The sequence below is a fragment of the Notolepis coatsorum genome (genome assembly GCF_963971535.1).
Source record: "Notolepis coatsorum genome assembly, chromosome: 16".
Classification (NCBI taxonomy): domain Eukaryota; kingdom Metazoa; phylum Chordata; class Actinopteri; order Aulopiformes; family Paralepididae; genus Notolepis; species Notolepis coatsorum.
In genome coordinates this window covers 106,641,543-106,662,479 of record NC_140180.1, presented here as the reverse complement: position 1 = coordinate 106,662,479, position 20,937 = coordinate 106,641,543, and the positions used below count along the sequence as shown (strand labels likewise).

Below are 20,937 nucleotides of genomic sequence, written 5' to 3'. Positions count from 1 at the left end.
ACCACCACAGTAACAACATTACCACCACAGTGAGAACATTACCACCACAGTGAGAACATTACCACCACAGTGAGAACATTACCACCACAGTGAGAACATTACCACCACAGTAACAACATTACCACCACAGTGAGAACATTACCACCACAGTGAGAACATTACCACCACAGTAACAACATTACCACCACAGTGAGAACATTACCACCAGTGAGAACATTACCACCACAGTAACAACATTACCACCACAGTAAGAACATTACCACCACAGTAACAACATTACCACCACAGTGAGAACATTACCACCACAGTGAGAACATTACCACCACAGTAACAACATTACCACCACAGTGAGAACATTACCACCACAGTGAGAACATTACCACCACAGTAACAACATTACCACCACAGTAACAACATTACCACCACAGTGAGAACATTACCACCACAGTAAGAACATTACCACCACAGTAACAACATTACCACCACAGTGAGAACATTACCACCACAGTGAGAACATTACCACCACAGTAACAACATTACCACCACAGTAACAACATTACCACCACAGTGAGAACATTACCACCACAGTAACAACATTACCACCACAGTGAGAACATTACCACCACAGTGAGAACATTACCACCACAGTAAGAACATTACCACCACAGTAACAACATTACCACCACAGTAACAACATTACCACCACAGTAACAACATTACCACCACAGTGAGAACATTACCACCACAGTAACAACATTACCACCACAGTGAGAACATTACCACCACAGTAACAACATTACCACCACAGTAACAACATTACCACCACAGTAACAACATTACCACCACAGTGAGAACATTACCACCACAGTGACAACATTACCACCACAGTAAGAACATTACCACCACAGTAACAACATTACCACCACAGTAACAACATTACCACCACAGTAACAACATTACCACCACAGTGAGAACATTACCACCACAGTAACAACATTACCACCACAGTGAGAACATTACCACCACAGTAACAACATTACCACCACAGTAACAACATTACCACCACAGTAACAACATTACCACCACAGTGAGAACATTACCACCACAGTAACAACATTACCACCACAGAAACAACATTACCACCACTAGGGATGTCCCGATCCGATCACGTGATCGGGATCGGCGTCGATCACGTGCTTTTCAGAGGATTGGGGATCGGGAAAAAATAATAATAAAAATCGGCAGTCAAAAAAAGAAACATTTTATTCAACAAACATGACCATGTCCACGTCTTAAACTCATACGGAGGCCTTAGTTTTGGTTTTAAATTACATATAATATATCATCATTCATGTATTTATTGTCACACAGAGCAGAATAATTGTCCACCACGAACACATTCCCCTTTAATTTACACCGTTGCAACAAACACATTCCCTTTAATTTAGACCGGCTACACGCTACACACGCTCCACATCACAACAACAGTACAACACGTCGCTCCCGAAACACGGTTAATATCCACTGACTTGAGCAGCTAGACTTAATGTCAGAGGTTTGGAACTAAGCATTTTAAAATAGAAAGTCAAGCCAGTTGCAATGTTTGCAAGGAGGACAGGCTGGAGGCGAAGTTTTCAGACTAACTTTTCACCTGGAGGATAACGTGACTGAGGATTATCGTCGGCGTTTCAGACCAGAATGGACCATTACGTAAGTCGAACACTGAATGTATACTAATGTGCAAACATATATTGAAACTTTTAATATTTCTCATATGAAGCAGAAGCACATTTCTCAGGCTGAATGTAATAACAAAAGCCTCCACGCTCGCTCCCCGGACTATAGGCAACAGATGGGCTTGTCTCGCTCTGCCAGTTTCTGACAAAAATGCGTCAGAATTGATTACTAATGTGAAAGATCGGATCGGAAACGATCAGATCGATAGATATTTAAAATCACATGATCGGGATCGGATCGGAAGCAAAAAAAGGCGATCGGGACATCCCTAACCACCACAGTAACAACATTACCACCACAGTAACAACATTACCACCACAGTGAGAACATTACCACCACAGTAACAACATTACCACCACAGTGAGAACATTACCACCACAGTAACAACATTACCACCACAGTGAGAACATTACCACCACAGTAACAACATTACCACCACAGTAACAACATTACCACCACAGTGAGAACATTACCACCACAGTAACAACATTACCACCACAGTGAGAACATTTACTTCAGACCTTTTTACGACTGTATTCTTAATACTTGTTTATTATTCTTTGTACTTTTACTGTATATGACTGTATGAGTGTTTTGTACCCGTTTGTTTACTGTCTAGGACTACATATGGAAATAAATTTCTTGCTAAATCTGGTGCAGCCATCTTCTTGTTTGCTACACATGATTAATGTACAATGTAATCATAATCAAGTATCCACGTATGAACCCGTTTTAGTGCTTCAACCTGCACTAGAACCTAAACTAACGCAAAAAACAGGGACGAACATCCCCCCTGCCAACACGACAAACTACAGAACAGTTATCCTGGTCCACACAACAAACTACAGAACAGTTATCCTGGTCCACACAACAAACTACAGAACAGTTATCCTGGTCCACACAACAAACTACAGAACAGTTATCCTGGTCCACACAACAAACTACAGAACAGTTATCCTGGTCCACACAACAAACTACAGAACAGTTATCCTGGTCCACACGACAAACTACAGAACAGTTATCCTGGTCCACACAACAAACTACAGAACCTTCTTCCTGGTCCACACAACAAACTACAGAACAGTTATCCTGGTCCACACAACAAACTACAGAACCTTCTTCCTGGTCCACACAACAAACTACAGAACCTTCTTCCTGGTCCACACAACAAACTACAGGACCTTTATCCTGGTCCACACAACAAACTACAGAACCTTCTTCCTGGTCCACACAACAAACTACAGGACCTTTATCCTGGTCCACACAACAAACTACAGAACCTTCTTCCTGGTCCACACAACAAACTACAGAACCTTCTTCCTGGTCCACACAACAAACTACAGGACCTTTATCCTGGTCCACACAACAATTGTGAACAGGCATGCACCATTCAGAAAATTTACTGTTCGGTCGAAAGGTGCTTCATGGCTGGATAAAGAAATCCTTGACCTAATGACTCTGAGGGATAATGCAAAGAAAACAGCACATCAACTAGGCTTGAAGTCAGATAGACAAATCTACTGTCAATTATACAACGGCATGCAAATTTCTCGATTCTGATTGGCCCTTTACACGTCTTTATTGGCAACAATCCACGGTCCTGGGCTCAGGACCCGCCCACAACCGAATCACATAATCACTCCGCCGGCTCACTCCGGGAGAATGTTGATAGCGCCAGAATGTTGATAGCGCCATAAGCCCATAACGAATAAATATGAAGCGATTCTGTCAAGGGGAATATGTTAGTCCTTTAAACAATGTTGGATGATGTAATTGATGGGTCTTGAGTCAATCTAGAACAAAAGAAAAATCGCGGATTGATTGATAGATTAATTGATTGATTTAAATTTCTACTTCCTTCCCACTGACTGCAGCGTTCACTCTCACACTGTCCGACGCTGGCGTACCCACAAACACACACACACACACACACACACACACACACACGCACACACACGCACACACACGCACACACACACACACACACACACTCCTGTCTGCAACAGCGGGGGAGTCAGACTGAGAGAGAAGCAGCGCTGTTTTAAGTGAGCATGGTCTATTGAATTGATTGATTGGTTGATTGCTAATTTTATTACTGTACCCCTGGTTTCCAACTGGTTAAGTTTAGGCTAAAAGAAATAAATAAAAAAATAGGGCGAAGAAAACGTTTTTTTTCCTATAGGGCAAAGAAAACCTTTTAATTTGTTTTACCTACTTTATATAGAAGCATCTAAGAATGAAGTTCTATGGAAAGTAGGTCTGCATTCCCTTAACAATTGTGTGTATTGAGCCGTACTGTATTGTACCCATTCTGCATCTGGTAATAACATTTTCAATCAATCATTCCAATAATACACAGTTGGATGTGTTAGTTGGTTGGATGCACTTCAAGCTGCTTCCACATGAGGCAACTTCTCTCAATCATTCCAATAATACACAGTTGGATGTGTTAGTTTGGTTGGATGCACTTCAAGCTGCTTCCACATGGAGGCAACTTGTCTTTTTTGTAGTTGTGGGAACTACTTTTTCTGGCGGATGGTTTTTTCAATACATCTTCGATTAATGTGTGTTTATTGTATAGAAATAAGGTTGGATGAATCTGGCAGTTGTATAAAAGCTTTACACCACTTGCAGTCGTGATTTGTGACCAATAAACCATGCCTAGGGGGGTCTAACGACCCTCGGCTGCGCCTCGGGCCTAACGACCACCCCTAGGCATGGTTTATTGGTCACAAACCACTCCTGCGCGTGATGTAATGCTTAATTAAGGAACAGAGTGACAAGGCTAAATAAAACTAAAAAGAAAGAGTATTATAAACATAGGATTAGTGAAACAAAAAATGATGGGAAAAAACTATGGTCAACACTGAATGAGATAATGGGCAGGAAATCAAATACATCAATCTCCTTCATACAATCTGAAGGTAAATTCATAACAAAACCTCATGACATGGCAAACTACTTCAATGATTTCTTTAAAAATAAAGTTGATAAATTAAGAGGATGTCTACAAAGTAGTGATGGTTCACTATCTCATTCACTAATAAAGAAAGCTTTAACTTTAGCTTTAATGAGATTGATAGAGCAACAGTTTTGAAATTAATTATGTCTCAAGCTGATTCCACTTCCTCCGGTATAGACAACTTAGACAACAAAATACTTAAACTTGTGGTTAACTCTGTAGCTACTCCTATATGTCATATATTCAACCAGTGCTTAATCAGTGGGGTTCATCCTACAGCATGGAAGGAAGCTAAGATCATCCCACTTCCGAAAGACAAAAATAAAACATTTAACGGTCCAAATAGCCGTCCGATCAGTATTTTACCATTGCTAAGCAAAATAATAGAAAAAATAGTATTCAAACAGGTCATGGATTACTTTTTCAATAACAATCTGCTCTCAGCCTTTCAGCATGCATACAGGGAAGGTCATTCTACGAGCACTGCACTCTTGCAAATGAGTGATGACTGGTTATCAAGTATGGATGACAAGAAATTAGTAGGTGCCGTTATGTTGGATTTCAGTGCAGCATTTGATGTAATTGATCATACCTTGCTTGTAGATAAGCTACAGTGTTACGGTTTCACCTCCAATGCACTATCATGGTTTATTAATTATCTCTCAGGGAGACAACAGAGAGTCTTCTTTAATGGCAGCTTTTCAAAATGGAATCCCATTAACTGTGGGGTTCCACAAGGAAGCTGCCTAGGGCCTTTGTTATACTCCATCTTTACCAATGATTTACCGTTGGCTGTAAAAAATGTTAAAACAATTATGTATGCTGATGACAACATTATACAGTGCAGCTACAGCTGAGCAAGATGTAACTGACACCTTAAACAGGGCCTTAACAGACATTTATGAATGGATTGAGTGCAACAAGTTGGTGTTAAATATCTCTAAGACAAAGGCCATTGTGCTTGGATCTAGACACATGTTGGGCATGCATCCTCAATTAAAACTGTCAATTGGCACCACACAAATTGAACAAGTGAACACAATAAAACTTCTCGGAGTTACTATTGATAGCTCCTTATCTTGGTCTAAACATATAAATAATATTGTCATTAAAATGGGTAGAGGAATTTTTATGACTAGGAAATGTTCTGCTTTTATCACTCCCTCCATAATGAAATCTGTTATTCATTCTTTGGTTTTGTCTCATTTAGAATACTGCCCTGTTATCTGGTCGTCAGCTACAAAATCGAATTTAAAAAAGTTGCAGGTTGCTCAGAATAAAGCGGCTCGCCTGGTACTAGGCTGTTCATACAGGACAAGTATTGGTTTTATGCATGAACATCTGGCATGGCTGATGGTTGAAGATAAAGTATCGATGAGTCTTCTAATGCTGCTGCGGAACATTATTAGCACTGGTAAGCCATCTAGCTTGGCTCAGCAGTTAGAAATGACTTCTGAGCATGGTTACAACACTAGAGGGGCCGCTTCTGGTAACATCAGAACAAAATCAGCACCAAAATCAAATTTTCTCAAACTCACTGGCATATATAGGTCAATAGCACTCTGGAATGCTCTGCCGAAAAACATCTCATCCACAATACATAATAAAATTACTTTCAAAACAAATATTAAGAGATATCTTGCAAACATGTCAAGTATGTAACTGTTATCTGTGTATTATATATATTTGTTTTTGTTTGACAGGAATGTTAGATTTTATAATGTGAATTTGTATATTTGTATTAATTCTTAATTTGTGTTTTGTCAAGTATGTAACTGTTATCTGTGTATTTTATCTTTTGTTTTGTTTGACTGGAATGTTAGATTTTATAATGTGAATTTGTATATTTGTATTAATTTTTAATTTGTGTTTTGTTTACATTTTTATTCGTATTCTTTGTTGTACATTTGTAATGTATTTTTTTTGTCTAGGACCCCAGGAAGACTAGAGGCTCTTTCATGAGTCTCTAATGGGGATCCTTTAATAAACATAAACAACAAACTACAGAACAGTTATCCTGGTCCACACAACAAACTACAGAACCTTCTTCCTGGTCCACACAACAAACTACAGGACCTTTATCTATTTATTCATTTTAAGACTGTGATTTGCCTTACCTTGCTGCTATCTTTTTTATGCTTGTCTTATATGTAATTTTATGTCATAGTATCAAACCATAAACAAAGTGGCCTATTGGGATGCTACAGTAGATCCTAATGTGAAAAACTGTGATTTTATATGTCTGCACTTTATATGCTCATTTAGTATTTTCTGCTGTAAAGCACTTTGAGCTGCAATTCTTGTATGAAAGGTGCTATACAAATAAAGTGATTATTATTATTAGCAGGCCTAGTGTCCAGCACAGACTAAATACAACGCCTCGATATCTCAGTCCACCAATCACTCATAACATGTTAAAGGTCTACAGGTAGTGTGACCCATGGCTAATCAATAGGCCTGCTTTTGGTCGGACACACACCGAGCGTGGTCATGGAAACTGGATTATCCGGTTCTGCGAGTTCCCTTCAGCACAGAGCCATGTTTTTGGAGGGGGGCGCAGGGTGCGAAGACGAGGCAAACTGCATTTTTGGGATTATGGTTAGGACTTGGTGTTGAAACACTGTATTGAGGGTGGGATTAAGTTGAATGACAATAGGGAGGTGTAGTGGTTACGTCATTGCCGTGTTTCCGTGTACAAGATACAAGATACTTTAATGCCACACAACTATGGTTGGTGGTAATCGTTGGCAGTACAGCATGTTATTTAAGCACTGGGACATCAACATGGAACATCAAACGCCCCCCTCCCACCTCCCAATCCCCACAATAAATACATAAATACATACAGGACAGTCACATAACAAGTGTCAGTTCAATTCAGTTCATGTTCAGTTCAGTTCGGTTCCACCCTCTGTCAAACGCAATGTGTTTCCCCATTGCCCATTTCTAAATCGTCTCGTTTAAAACAAATAAAGCATGGACATTTGCATGGTGTGCCTTTCTGTGCGTATTCATCCACAATCTATAGCTCAACATGAAGATATTCGCAATTAATCGCAAAGGTAGCAAAATAACAACGTTTATGTTTTCGTTCACTGAGAAACTACACTACCATTTGGCGCTGCTGACTGACGTCACCACAGTGTAGACTCCTGGCTTTAGTCGCAGACCTAGGATAAGATTTCCCTTACATTCCATAAGCTTAACAATTCGTACAATGGGAAAATAACTGACCCTGAATCTGTGGCTAGTATCTCTCTGGCGTTCATAACCATTAATCTCTAAAGCCAACCACACTTTAAGGACCAGCCACGAGTTTATACGGGTTTCGGTGCCATGCGTTGTGGACCAGAGGCACGTATATAGCCGTGGCATTTGTTATTGCTGTTATTCCATTTTAACCGGCTCTGCAGATCTACCCTCGTCTGTGAAATCGAGAACATGCAATACCGGCCAGATCCTCTTAGGGGCGCCATCGCTCCACTGCAGTATGCCTTGTGGGCAAATGGAAAACTTTATTTTTTTCATTCAGTTTCAGTTTCATTGTAGCCGGATGCTGAACCAACACAATGCACTGTGGATTACGTTTAGAATCGCAGATTTCACCATGGAATAATGGGATTTATCATCAGCCAATGGACATATCGATCTACCAGATGCCGATCGATAACGGGAAAATGCTGGGGGGTATCCCACGGGCTCACAGTAAGACCTTTTTCACCTAAATTACAGCCGGATCGGAGCTTGCTGTGAAACGCAAGCAGCCGATCAGTGAATGTGGCTAGTTACACGGACACCGTTATTGGTAATCAATAATACTAAACGACGTCCCCCGCCCCCCCCCCCCTTTCATGCATACATGCTCTGGGACAGCCCGGATCTTATGCAGTTTGAGTTATTTCTTTAGCATATATAAAACGGAAATGCTGTTGAATATAACGTTAGCAGTTATTAGCTCCATAACTAGCTTTCCAGAAAATATGAGACAAAATCTGCAATAAAGCTTATATTCACGGCTCTATAAAATGACAACCTATTGATGCATTTTTTTTTCTTTAAGCCATTTTGAAGGGACGGTTTATGAACTCAATTGACAATGAGAATGGACAGATAGCAATACTATAAAGTATAGATATAGCTGTACAAAAAGACACCGGTCTGTTGACAAACCCTGGTCCTCAACCACTATATTAGACGCATCCCAGCGGTCGCCAAAGTGTTAAAAGCAACAACCACGTTACCTATTTGTATTTATATTTTAAATCGTATAACATTATTTCGCTGCATATTAAATCACTGTAAATACTCATGTAAATCATTGTTTCGTTGTACATATTGTGTATAGTTTATAACGTTATTGTTTTTTTACGTAAAACACCATTCCCGAAACTCCTCTACATGCCCCGATTTAAAATGGTTCTCTCCTCTTTGTATACTTTTGTCCTCACCAACAAAGTATTCTGCCAGGGAACTTATGGACACGACAGTAGACGTTAGCTAGCGTGGTATCAGCTGGCCGTGACGTGTATTAGGCGACAACACTGAACGCCAGGCATTCTCCTGCCGTACTGGTAAATGTAGTTATTTTTTTAACGACAAATTAAAAACTTATTTTGTGCAAAAACGAAAGCTTTTCTATTTCCATGCGGCGGAATTGTTACAATAGCCGATAATCCATTTTCCTAATGATGAATCCCTATACGGGTGGAACAACCAGTGACGTCAGACTACACCTCCCTATAGCGTGTCACCCTGCAATTGAAGAAAAAGGAAAGGTTCCACTGCAGGGGTCTGATTGGCTGTTCAATTCAATCCATTAAAAAAAAAGTAAACACAAAACGACAATGTTTTTTATTGACATTTCTTGTAATGCGCTCTAGACGCGGGCTTCGTACAAAAGAGTCACTCTTTTCTTAAAACAAATTGAATATGACAATCTGCTCATGCCAAACAAATGTTTTGAGTTTTGAAAAGTACGTTTTATTGACTTGAAAGTGAACCGGGCAACGTGCCAACGGTATGTATGGTATGCTGTGTGTTGGGTTTAGGATCCCGTCAGTTCTCTGTTCTGTAGCCGGTAAATGGACTGCATTTATATAACGGCTTTCATCCAAACGCGCTTCACGACTTATGCCTCACGTTGACCCGTTCACTCACTCACTCACACACTCACACACCGACGGCGGAGCCGCGCAGAGGCCGACCTGCTCCTCTGGGAGCAGTCAGGGGTCAAGTGTCTCGAGGACACTTCGACACGGTGAGGGAGGAGCCGGAATAGAACCGGGAACCTTCAGATTACCAGACGATACGCTCTACCTCCTGAGCCACTGTCCCCTGTGAAGAGGGTTGATGTACTCACATCCAGGGTGTCTTCGTTGATGACCAGCATGCCCATGTTCTTGGTCAGCAGCTTGCAGGAATGCCCTGGAGAGACAAGAGGCAGATCACAGATTTACCACCACGGTAGGGTGTGTTGCACTTTAACATCTCTTTGTGGTGCAGCCACAACTCTGTGCATTCAATCTTGCGGAGTATTTTAACTTCTTCCAAGTTTGACTTCTTGAAAGCAAAGTGTTTCCAGACAAACATGCTTTACCTTTCCCCTCGATCAAAGGCTGCCTCTCTGTTCTCTTCTACAAGTTACCAAAGACGTTTCAAATTAACTGGAGAAAGTGGGTCCAGTTGTTGTACTCCTCCCCCTCAGGCTTCTGTAGTAACCAGTAACATGTATTCGGAATACTTTCCACTTGAACGGGGAACACGCCACGGGTACCCTGTATCCCCAGTGTTGTTCTATGGGTTGCCATCAGCTATATGTACTGAACAGCAATCCCAAGGCATCACACATGGCCATCTACATCACAAAGTCTCACGTTATGCAGATGACCTTCTGTTGTATATCACTGACCCAATCTCCTCTCTGCCACATATCACATCTGTGGACCATTGCATGCTATCGTATTGGAAAAGGGCCATGCATCCTATAGACTGCACACATCTTAAACAAGAAGTAAAAAAAATCTATAAAACTGAGAAATTATTGAAAACAGCAGTTCATGGTGTCACAACCTATTAATAGGAATCATTACGACAGGACTCAACGTATTACGGGATACTAATCAAGCAGGAGAGAGGCTGAGGTCTGGGGAAACATGACTAATGACTGTGGTTTACGAGGGGTTTGTCGAGTTTCCTGTTTCACGGCCAGGTTACACCTCTGTTTGCGCTACACGGCTCCCCCGGGAGCGGCCATTTTGGCTCTGGGCCCGGGGACCGCGGCTCGGGGCCGCTGGCACGCACGCACTCCCACAGAGGGACCTGCATCATACATGTGTCCCGGGGAAGACCCCTTCATCCCCGATGGCTGTATGAAAAAAGAAACGGCCACACATTCATTTGCAGGTTTCATCAGTTGCCTTTCTGTTTGAGTTTTTTTTTCTTTTGTTTCCTTAAGGGGCGGCTTATCCATAAAGGGATCAGTGCTCGGGTGGGAAGTTATGGGACTGAAATCGAGATAGGACTATACAGGAACACACACACACACACACACACACACACACACACACACACACACACACACACACACACACACACACACACACACACACACACACACACACACACACACACACACACACACACACACACACACACACACACACACACACACACACACACACACACACACAGGGTAGACACAGAGGGGGTCTTGTATGAGGAAATGAAGGTTTGACCTCCGGAGCTCTAGTCAACACCAAACCAGGCTTGGGGTCTGTGGGTCTGGCAGGTTTGTTTTCTTAAGTGCTAACTCGTAACCCCCCCCCCCCCCTCGCCCTCAATACTGCCCCCCAACCTTTCTGAAATTCTCAAGAAATGTGTCAAATTGCGGCTAGGTGGTGTAGTGGGCAAGGCGCTCGCCACCAATGCAGGAGACGCTGGGTTCGAGCCCAGCTCTCGGCATTGCTACCAGCTTGGCTGGTCGTTCATACTAATACAATTGGCAGTATTAGGGGGTGGGAAGCTGATGGGTGGGGATCGGACGTTGTGGACAGCGACTCCTACAGGTCGGTTGGTGCGCCTGCGCAGCAGAATCAGGAAGCGACGGGGGCGGCGTGTCCCTCCCACGCAGACCCCCGACGCTGAGAGATCGCGCTGTGCAGGTGAAAAGATGCAACGGCTGCTTCCTCGAGTACCGGAGGCTCGAGTACGTGATGTAAGGCTTCTTTCACATTGCAGCCGGCCTGTGGGAGGCATGGCCTAACAGCGTTCGAGACAGGGGAGGGGAGAATTGGACGAAAACGAAAAATTGGGATGGGAGAAAAATAGAAAATGGGAGAAAAAGTGGATACAAAAAAAAATAAATGTGTCAAATTAACTTTACCGGAGTCAAAAATCGGATTCCAGTCCATCTGTGTATCGAGAGCTTTACTTAAATCAATTACAGAACGGGGCAAAAGAAATCCATGGTTTTAGCTTTTAAGTGATGGAGCGACCCCCGCATTTTAACACCAGGATCACAGACTGAACCTTTAACTTCACCAGTGTGGAGAACCTCCCGTGGCCTCTGGCGGGCGCAGGCGGAACTAAGTGGCGCTCTCGGGGGAGTGGGGGAATGTTCAGTACAACGGTGACATTCGTGTCACACGCAGTGACCCCGCCCAGGCAATCAAAGATACAAGTGGTGGGCGTGGCCAGCTCTCAAAATGGCTGCTGGACAGTGGGAGCCGGGAGGGAGGCCACTCGGACCGAACGCCCAGGCAGAGGGTGTGGATGCTGGGCTTGTGTTTGTGTTGGAGGGGTCCCTCTACTAGTCCCTCTACCCATCCAGCCAAGACCAACACGGTGCTGTTCGCTCCACTGGTGCGGAGGTGGGCGCAGTTTACTGACTCGCTGACCAGCAGGGGGTGGGGAACAGCAGAACCCATCAGCCCATGTGTGTGTGTGTCTGTGTGTGTGGAGAGCGATATGAATAGTCTACTGTCTATTGTTTGATATACATAATACTACATAATGTAGGGGTGTAACTGTACACAGAAGCCACGGTTCGGTACGTACCTCGGTTTTGGGGTCACGGTTCGGTACAACAGGGAAAACATATGTATAATTATTATTATATTAATTATTATTATTATTATTATTGTTAAATATAACAATTTTCTAGGGCGGCTACGTGGCGTAGTGGGCAAGGCGCTCGCCACGAAATCTGGAGACGCTGGGCTTGCCTGTTCGAGCCCAGTGCTCCACATTTGCTTTCAGTTTAGCTGGTCGTCCGTACTAATACACATTGGCCGTATTAGGGGGTGGGAAACTGATGGGTGGGGATCGGGCGTTGTGGACAGCGACTCCTACAGGTCGGTTGGTGCGCCTGCGCAGTGGAATCAGGAAGTGTCGGGGGCAGCGTGAGCCTCCCACGCGTTACTCCTCGCCACTGAGAGATCGAGCTGCGCAGGTGAAAAGATGCGACTGCTGTTACCTCAAGTACCGGAGGGGACTTGTGCTATGTATGACTTAGTCCACATTGCAGCCGGCTTGTGGGAGGCAAGAAACGGCGTTCGTGACAGGGGAGGGTTGAATTGTATTATACGAAATTGGGATGGGAGAAAATATAGAAAAAATGGGAGAAAAAGTGGATAAAAAAATATATATATAATAATTTTCTATTAAGTTATACTTAGTTCCACCTAGGCTTGCTGCGGTAGTCAGTGATACCGGTGTCATTCTGTGTTCAGGAATCCACTGAGTAAAATAATTGCCGTCCCCCGTCCCCCCATGGTGTAGCTTTTTAAGTTTCACTTCTAGAATAGAAGTCATATGTGGTCATAAATAAAAATAAAAACTCCACGTGAAGCAGAGAAAGAAGACTCTAGAGAAGAGATGACATGTTACACAACAATGGCAGAGGATTTATCAATATTTTGGATTTAAACACTGCAGCAGCTCGACTGGAGAGGAGCTCAGATGATCAGTCCGGAAAAGTATGTAGTACGTTAGTCTTTTTTTTTCTCTGTTTCAGCTGTGACTGAAAGTTCACGGGAGAATGTTGGTGTAGGTGGGTGTGTGTGTGTCTTTCCATTGGTTAACATTATTGGGCTGAACATTTTCAGCCTATTGTAATGACCCTGCTGTGTTACAAACATATCATTCATTCATGGTTTTGTTTCAGGGACACCTGTAGTAAATGGGGAGGGGAGGGGAATAGGGGAGGAGGGGAGGGGGGGAGGAGGAGAGGGGAGGGGAGGAGGGAAAAGGAGGAGGGGAGGGAAGGGGAGGGGAGTAGGGGTGCACGGTTGTTAATTAATTAGTTCTGTCAAGCTTCAACGTTTTATTCATCATCTAAATTTGGCAATACAAGCTTAATATTCAACGTTAAAGATCAAAGTCCATAAAAGGCAGTCAAACATGGAACAGTCTCCCCATTTCCATAAGGGAACGCCCCACCCTTGCTTCTTTTAGAGGGCAACTAAAAAAGATAGCTGAAGTCCAACCAGTCATGTGAACACATGTGACATGCTGTTATGTATTTGTAATTTTTCTTTTACTGTTTTTATGTGTCCTGTTTTTATGTATTTGTAATGTACATTTCTTACTGTTTCTATGAGCCCTGTTTTTATGTTTGGGGACAACGGATGGAAATTAGCCTCGTGCTAAATCCGGCAATTTTTACACTCCACAGTGTTCATTAATTTTGCATTGTCCCGTCCAAATAAACAGGGAAAAAAATTAAAAGAAAATTAAAAAGTAAGGTAGTGTAAAGTCAAGTAAAGATATTGAGCATTAATTTATCAAATGTGCAACCCTAGTTATGTCGTATGAGAGGTATTCGTCGTATGGCTGGATGTACCGAACCGTGACGTCTGTACCATGAAGTCGCGGGACGAATACAAGTACCGTTACACCCCTAATGGCGAGTGATACATACTCTACTACATAGTCTACTGTATATCGTTTGATGTACATAGTACTAAATATGGAGAGTGATACATAGTCTACTGTAAACTGTCCCTGTTCACTATAAGTGACAGTTGTCATTATAGCACATATCTGTTGTGGTTATACCGTGTGTGTGTCTGTTGTGGTTATACCGTGTGTGTGTCTGTTGTGGTTATACCATGTGTATGTCTGTTGTGGTTATACCATGTGTATGTCTGTTGTGGTTATACCATGTGTGTGTCTGTTGTGGTTATACTGTGTGTGTCTGTTGTGGTTATACCGTGTGTGTGTCTGTTGTGGTTATACCATGTGTATGTCTGTTGTGGTTATACCATGTGTATGTCTGTTGTGGTTATACCGTGTGTGTCTGTTGTGGTTATACCATGTGTGTGTCTGTTGTGGTTATACCATGTGTGTGTCTGTTGTGGTTATACCATGTGTGTGTCTGTTGTGGTTATACCATGTGTGTCTGTTGTGGTTATACCATGTGTGTGTCTGTTGTGGTTATACCATGTGTATGTCTGTTGTGGTTATACCATGTGTATGTCTGTTGTGGTTATACCGTGTGTGTCTGTTGTGGTTATACCGTGTGTGTCTGTTGTGGTTATACCGTGTGTGTGTCTGTTGTGGTTATACCGTGTGTGTCTGTTGTGGTTATACCATGTGTGTGTCTGTTGTGGTTATACCATGTGTATGTTGTGGTTATACCATGTGTATGTTGTGGTTATACCATGTGTGTCTGTTGTGGTTATACCGTGTGTGTCTGTTGTGGTTATACCATGTGTGTGTCTGTTGTGGTTATACCATGTGTATGTTGTGGTTATACCATGTGTATGTTGTGGTTATACCATGTGTGTCTGTTGTGGTTATACCGTGTGTATGTTGTGGTTATACCATGTGTGTCTGTTGTGGTTATACCATGTGTGTCTGTTGTGGTTATACCATGTGTGTATGTTGTGGTTATACCATGTGTGTCTGTTGTGGTTATACCGTGTGTGTCTGTTGTGGTTATACCGTGTGTGTGTGTTGTGGTTATACCGTGTGTATTGGAGCTATATTGTTGCTATATGTCTGCACCAGCGTCACATTGCATCTGCTGCAGAAAGCCCAGATGTGATGTCATACTGCACTCCACCCTCTCTTTTCATTCTCACATCAAAACAATAACCAAATCTGTTTTTTTCCACCTCAGGAACATATCCAGACTCCGGCCATCTCTCCCGGACTCCGTAACAGAGACTCTCATCCACTCCTTCATCACCTCCCGTCTGGACGACTCCAATTCACTCCTTGCAGAGCTACCCAGCAACGCCCTGAACAGGCTGCAGTATGTCCAAAACTCTCACCTGCACCAAGCCCTGGCGCCTGAATACTTTCCACAACAAATTCGTTTTTTCTGCGTCTCTGATTGACCACGCACGTTTCTGGTCATGTGACATGTGCGCCAATCGTGGGACCGCAAGTTTTTGGATGGTTAAGCTTAGGCGCTCTTTCGAAGTTGGTTAAGGTTAGTTTGTCTTAGAGCAGGGCGATAGAACGCCTGCCCTGATTCCAAACTCTAACCTTAACCAACTGCGAAAGAGTCGCCTAAGCTTAACCAGTGATAAACTAGGCGTTAGGTAGTTTGCAGGCTGTTAGACCCGGAAATAGGTGCAGAACTTGCCGTCCCACGATTGGCGCACATGTCACATGACCAGAAACGCGCGTGGCCAATCAGAGCGCAAAACTCGAACGCGGAAACACGAATTTGTTGTGGAAAGCATAGACGCAGCCCTGGCACCACATCACCCCCACCCTCATCCACCTCCACTGGCTTCCAGTCAAGTCCTGCATCAACTTCAAGATCCTCCTCATCACCTACAGATCCCTTCACTCCCTTGCCCCCCGGTACCTAGCGGACCTCCTCCATCCCTACATCCCGCCCCGGAGGCTGCGGTCCTCTGACTCCGGTCTCCTCTCCATCCCCACCACCAACCTGCGGACTGTATACGTCCCAGAGCCTTCTGTGTTGTCGCACCCATGCACCCTCTGGAACTCACTCCCTCCAAACATCCTTAGTGCTACATCCCTGCACTCTTTCAAATCTAAACTCAAATCTCACCTCTTCACCAATGTATTATTGACTCTGCCTGACTTCCCTCTTTTCCTTTTACTTAATTGTTCCTCTGATCTCCTTCCCCTTAGTTTGCCCCCTCCACTGTTAAGCGCCTTGGGTCTCATGAAAGGAGCTATATACATTTAAAAGAAATCGTATTATTGTGTGTGTGACTCACCAGCCTGGCGTGGTGAAAAGGTGTGCCAGGACTCCCTGGCAGTGTGGCGTGGTGAAAAGGTGTGCCAGGACTCACTGGCAGTGTGGCATGGTGAAAAGGTGTGCCAGGACTCCCTGGCAGTGTGGCGTGGTGAAAAGGTGTGCCAGGACTCACTGGCAGTGTGGCATGGTGAAAAGGTGTGCCAGGACTTTTTTTTCTGCTCAACAGTAAAAAACTAAGTCAATATTGAGAGGGGGCTTTCTTTCACAGTGACTCAGTCAGGCGGCAGGAACCTGTAAAAATACTTCCTGTGCAGCGTATGCCCCCCCCCCACCCACCCCTCTCACATCTGGGTATGGCGGCACAAAGGGCTGATTCAGCCAGTCAGCCAGCCAGCCAGTCAGCCAGTCAGCCAGCCACAGTGGAGCTTCCGTTTTAATATCTATTTAATGGGTCAGCTCATTTGTAGAACTAATGTGTTAATCCAGTCACATCTGAGGGGACATTATTGACCAGGCCTTTAACCTCTTAGGCCCGATGGGTCAGGTACCGGTCCCAAAATGACATCACGTCATAAATCAATCTCTCTAGACTGTATGACGTAATGTTGCGTTTTTTTTCCAAATGTATCCAAGATTAAAGACCATAATCCTGTCAAAACAGCAGTCAGTGTATATTTTCAACAATACGTTTGTTTACCAGTAGGGTAAAGTGTTATTAGTGAGATTTTAGTTCATGGAATGTGTTTATAATTTAGCGAATATCCGAAATTCTTTATTCGCTAAACGTCGCAGATTGTAATAATATGAGGAGAGGGCATCCAGAGCTCTCAATAAGCGTTGACATTTAGAAAAACTACCTTTCCCAGCCGATTCCAGCTTCCTGCAAGCAAATTACTTCTGTATGCCTTCTCGTATCATTGTTATGCCGATGATACTCAACTCTTCCTCTCCTTCCCTCCCTCAGATATTCACGTCTGTGAGCGGATCTCGGCCTGTCTGTCCGACATCTCCGCCTGGATGACGACCAACCACCTCAAACTGAACCTAAGCTAAACAGAATTGCTCCACCTGCCGGCCAAATCCTCCCCCCTGACCGACCTTTCCATCACAGTTGAGAATGCAGCTGTGACCGCGTCCCCGACCGCCAAGAACCTTGGTGTTGTCCTCGACGACCAGTTGAACTTCTCTGCTCACGACAACCAGAACCTGCAGATTCCTCCTGAGCAACGTCAGAAGGATCCGCCCCTTCCTGACAAAAGAAGCCACCCAACTCCTCGTCCAATCAACAGTCATCTCGTGCCTCGACTACTGCAACGCACTGCTCGCTGGCCTCCCGGCCACTGCCACTAAGCCTCTTCAACTCATTCAGAATGCAGCGGCCCGCCTGATCTCAAACCTACCGAAGTCGGCCCATGTCACCCCACTTCTTAGGGACCTGCACTGGCTCCCCATTGCTGCACGAATCCGCTTCAATGCCCTCGACCTGGCATACCGTGCGCCGTGCGGCAAAGGGAACCTCTCCCGCCTACCTCCGGTCAATGGTCTCTAACTACACACCCTCAAGACCCCTACGCTCTGCAACTTCTGGCCGTCTCAGACCCACTCCTATCCGAGCTCCGGGAGGGTCATCAAGGAGAACCTGCCTTTTCTCAGTCCTTGCCCCACAATGGTGGAATGAACTGCCCACCCCAGTTAGGACAGCCGAAACCCGTCCAATCTTTCGACGTCGATTAAAGATGCACTTCTTCAACCATTATCTGAAAAAACAAAAATAATAATAATAATAATAATAATAATAATAATAATAATAATAATAATAATAATAATAATAATAATAATAATAATAATAATAATAATAATAATAAAAAATTAATAAAAATTAAAATCTAACCCTAACTAACCATACTGTCATGCACTTCCTAATAAACTAACCTACACTGTAGCACTCAACACTTTGATGAACATTGTTACTCAGCTGATAGAGTTGTGCCCTTCCTGATGACTTGTCGTACAGAACGTGTAAGTCGCTTTGGATAAAAGCGTCAGCTAAATGACTAAATGTAAATGTAATGAATTTTTTTTATTTCTCTGGATTCTCTATCATAAAACTGAACGTTATGGGCATAGATTGGAGATAAGTTAGTGTGTCTACCTTCTGTGAACATTTAGCAACGATCCCCATTGCAATCCGATCCAAAATGGCGGAGCCATATCCATTATAAGAATGGAACTGTACATAGAGTAGATTTCATTCTCGGTTCTTCCTGCACGCTTGGTGATACTAAATCCAAATTGAACTCTGGCATTGGAAAGCGTAGATTTGGCCCGATCCATATATGTGCAAGTTGGCTATAATAAGGTAATATATAGGCCTGATATTCTATATTCTATAATAATATTTCAAATAGCATGTGTCCGGATGGCAGAATTCAGTACTGTATCTACAAAACCTTGTTTAATCATCTTCCCTTTATTCATTTCCTTAGATTTTTTGTACATGTGATCTCAAGAAGGTGCTGAACGAGCTCATTGGCAGTTTTTCATGTCTGGTCATTTTTAGCATGGTGTTATTCACTGTCAAAGATGCAAAGAAAAATCATAATTTATATTCTCCTTTGTTTCATCACAATTTACTCAAGCTAAAAATACATACCTGTGGTGTGAGCTGGGTAGTGTAGTTTTATGAAAATCGAAAGCCCAACGAAAGCCCTGGGTCTCCTCTTTCATAGGTCTACAAACACGAATGACGGCGCAATTTCCTCACGTCTATATCTGCTGGTTTCCGATGGAATGCACAGAGAATTCGATAAACTCATATTTTTCTAATAATAACACTTAAAATCATTGGTAAACAAACGTAGTGCTGAAAATATACACGTTGACTGCTGTTTTGATAGGGTTAGGGTCTTCTTTACTCTTGGCTACATTTGAAAAAGAAACGCAACATTAATTAATCCGGACTGTATTGATCTATTTATGGTGTGAAATGTATCTTGGCACCGGAGCGCACGGGCTCAAGCGGTTAAGGAAAGGTGAAGGGATATTACTGACCAGGCCTTTAAGGAAAGGCTGTACTAACCTCTCCCATTAAAGAGCACTTGGACCCCTGTGGCTGCCAGCTATAAGAGGGGGCCTGTTTGTGTTCATGCGTGTGTTATTTCACTTCATGTCGTTGCACTTTGCTCATACATCATGCAGCCTTCTCTGACAGATGTTTCTCTAGATAAGGGCAGCACAGAAACACCTTGTGCTTGTTGCTAGCTTGTCTTCGCCGGGTGAGGAGGAGTGAGAGGAGGCTGCCCTTCATCACACATCACTCTAGCCTCTTAACCTGCACCCCCAAAAGTGGCCCTTTTAGTTTTCATTTTTGAAGACTGCATACTTTTTTTGCAAACCAAAACAACATACTTTATACTTATAGCACATGCATCAGCCTGGTCTCTTTTGAAAGATGACATTCTGAAGTTTCTGATTCCAGAGAGAAAATTCTATTTTAGTGCTAACATAATAGAGTAACATAGGTCTGAACTTGAGTTGTATAAAAACTTGTTACTCAAGTTTTTCTGTAGTAGTTAGTAGTCCAGAGGTAGTATTTCCCCAGAAGGTGGAATGGCTTTTATGTATATTACAAATCCAGACGGACCCATAGCCTGAAGCCTTATGTAGTACATCTCCAAATTTCATAAAGATCCATTCAGAAATGAGTGATTAGGAGTGATTTCGGTAAACTGTTTACAATGAAAAACTCAGTTTTATCATAGACTTCAATTCATTCTCTTCCTGTCTTTGCGCGTTAGTTTTTCACCTAGATCCTGATGGGGGACCCTGATGTAAACAAGACGAAAGTCTTTCTCTGGTCTGCACCCCCTTAACAATTGTATGTATTGAGCTGTACTGTACTGTACCCATTCTGCAATCTGTTAATAAACTTTTCAATCAATCAATCAATCCTAGATCATACATCCCCAGATGGAGTATCATTGGAAAGCCACACTCATTGGCTACAACCCTCCACAATAATTTTCGAGATCGGATCTAGATTGACGGAACTAGA

General features: G+C 43.1%; 1 protein-coding gene across 1 annotated transcript in view; it reads right to left on the bottom strand.

Moving 5' to 3' along the window:
• atp8a1 (ATPase phospholipid transporting 8A1) overlaps positions 1 to 20,937 on the bottom strand; it is a gene marked incomplete at its 3' end in the record, with an annotated part of 287,871 nt that overhangs the window by 28,622 nt on the left and 238,312 nt on the right. The window contains exon 23 of the mRNA XM_084332147.1: positions 10,059 to 10,123. Within this exon, the coding sequence (XP_084188273.1) occupies positions 10,059 to 10,123 (65 nt within the window). The remainder of the gene's footprint in view (positions 1 to 10,058; positions 10,124 to 20,937) is intronic.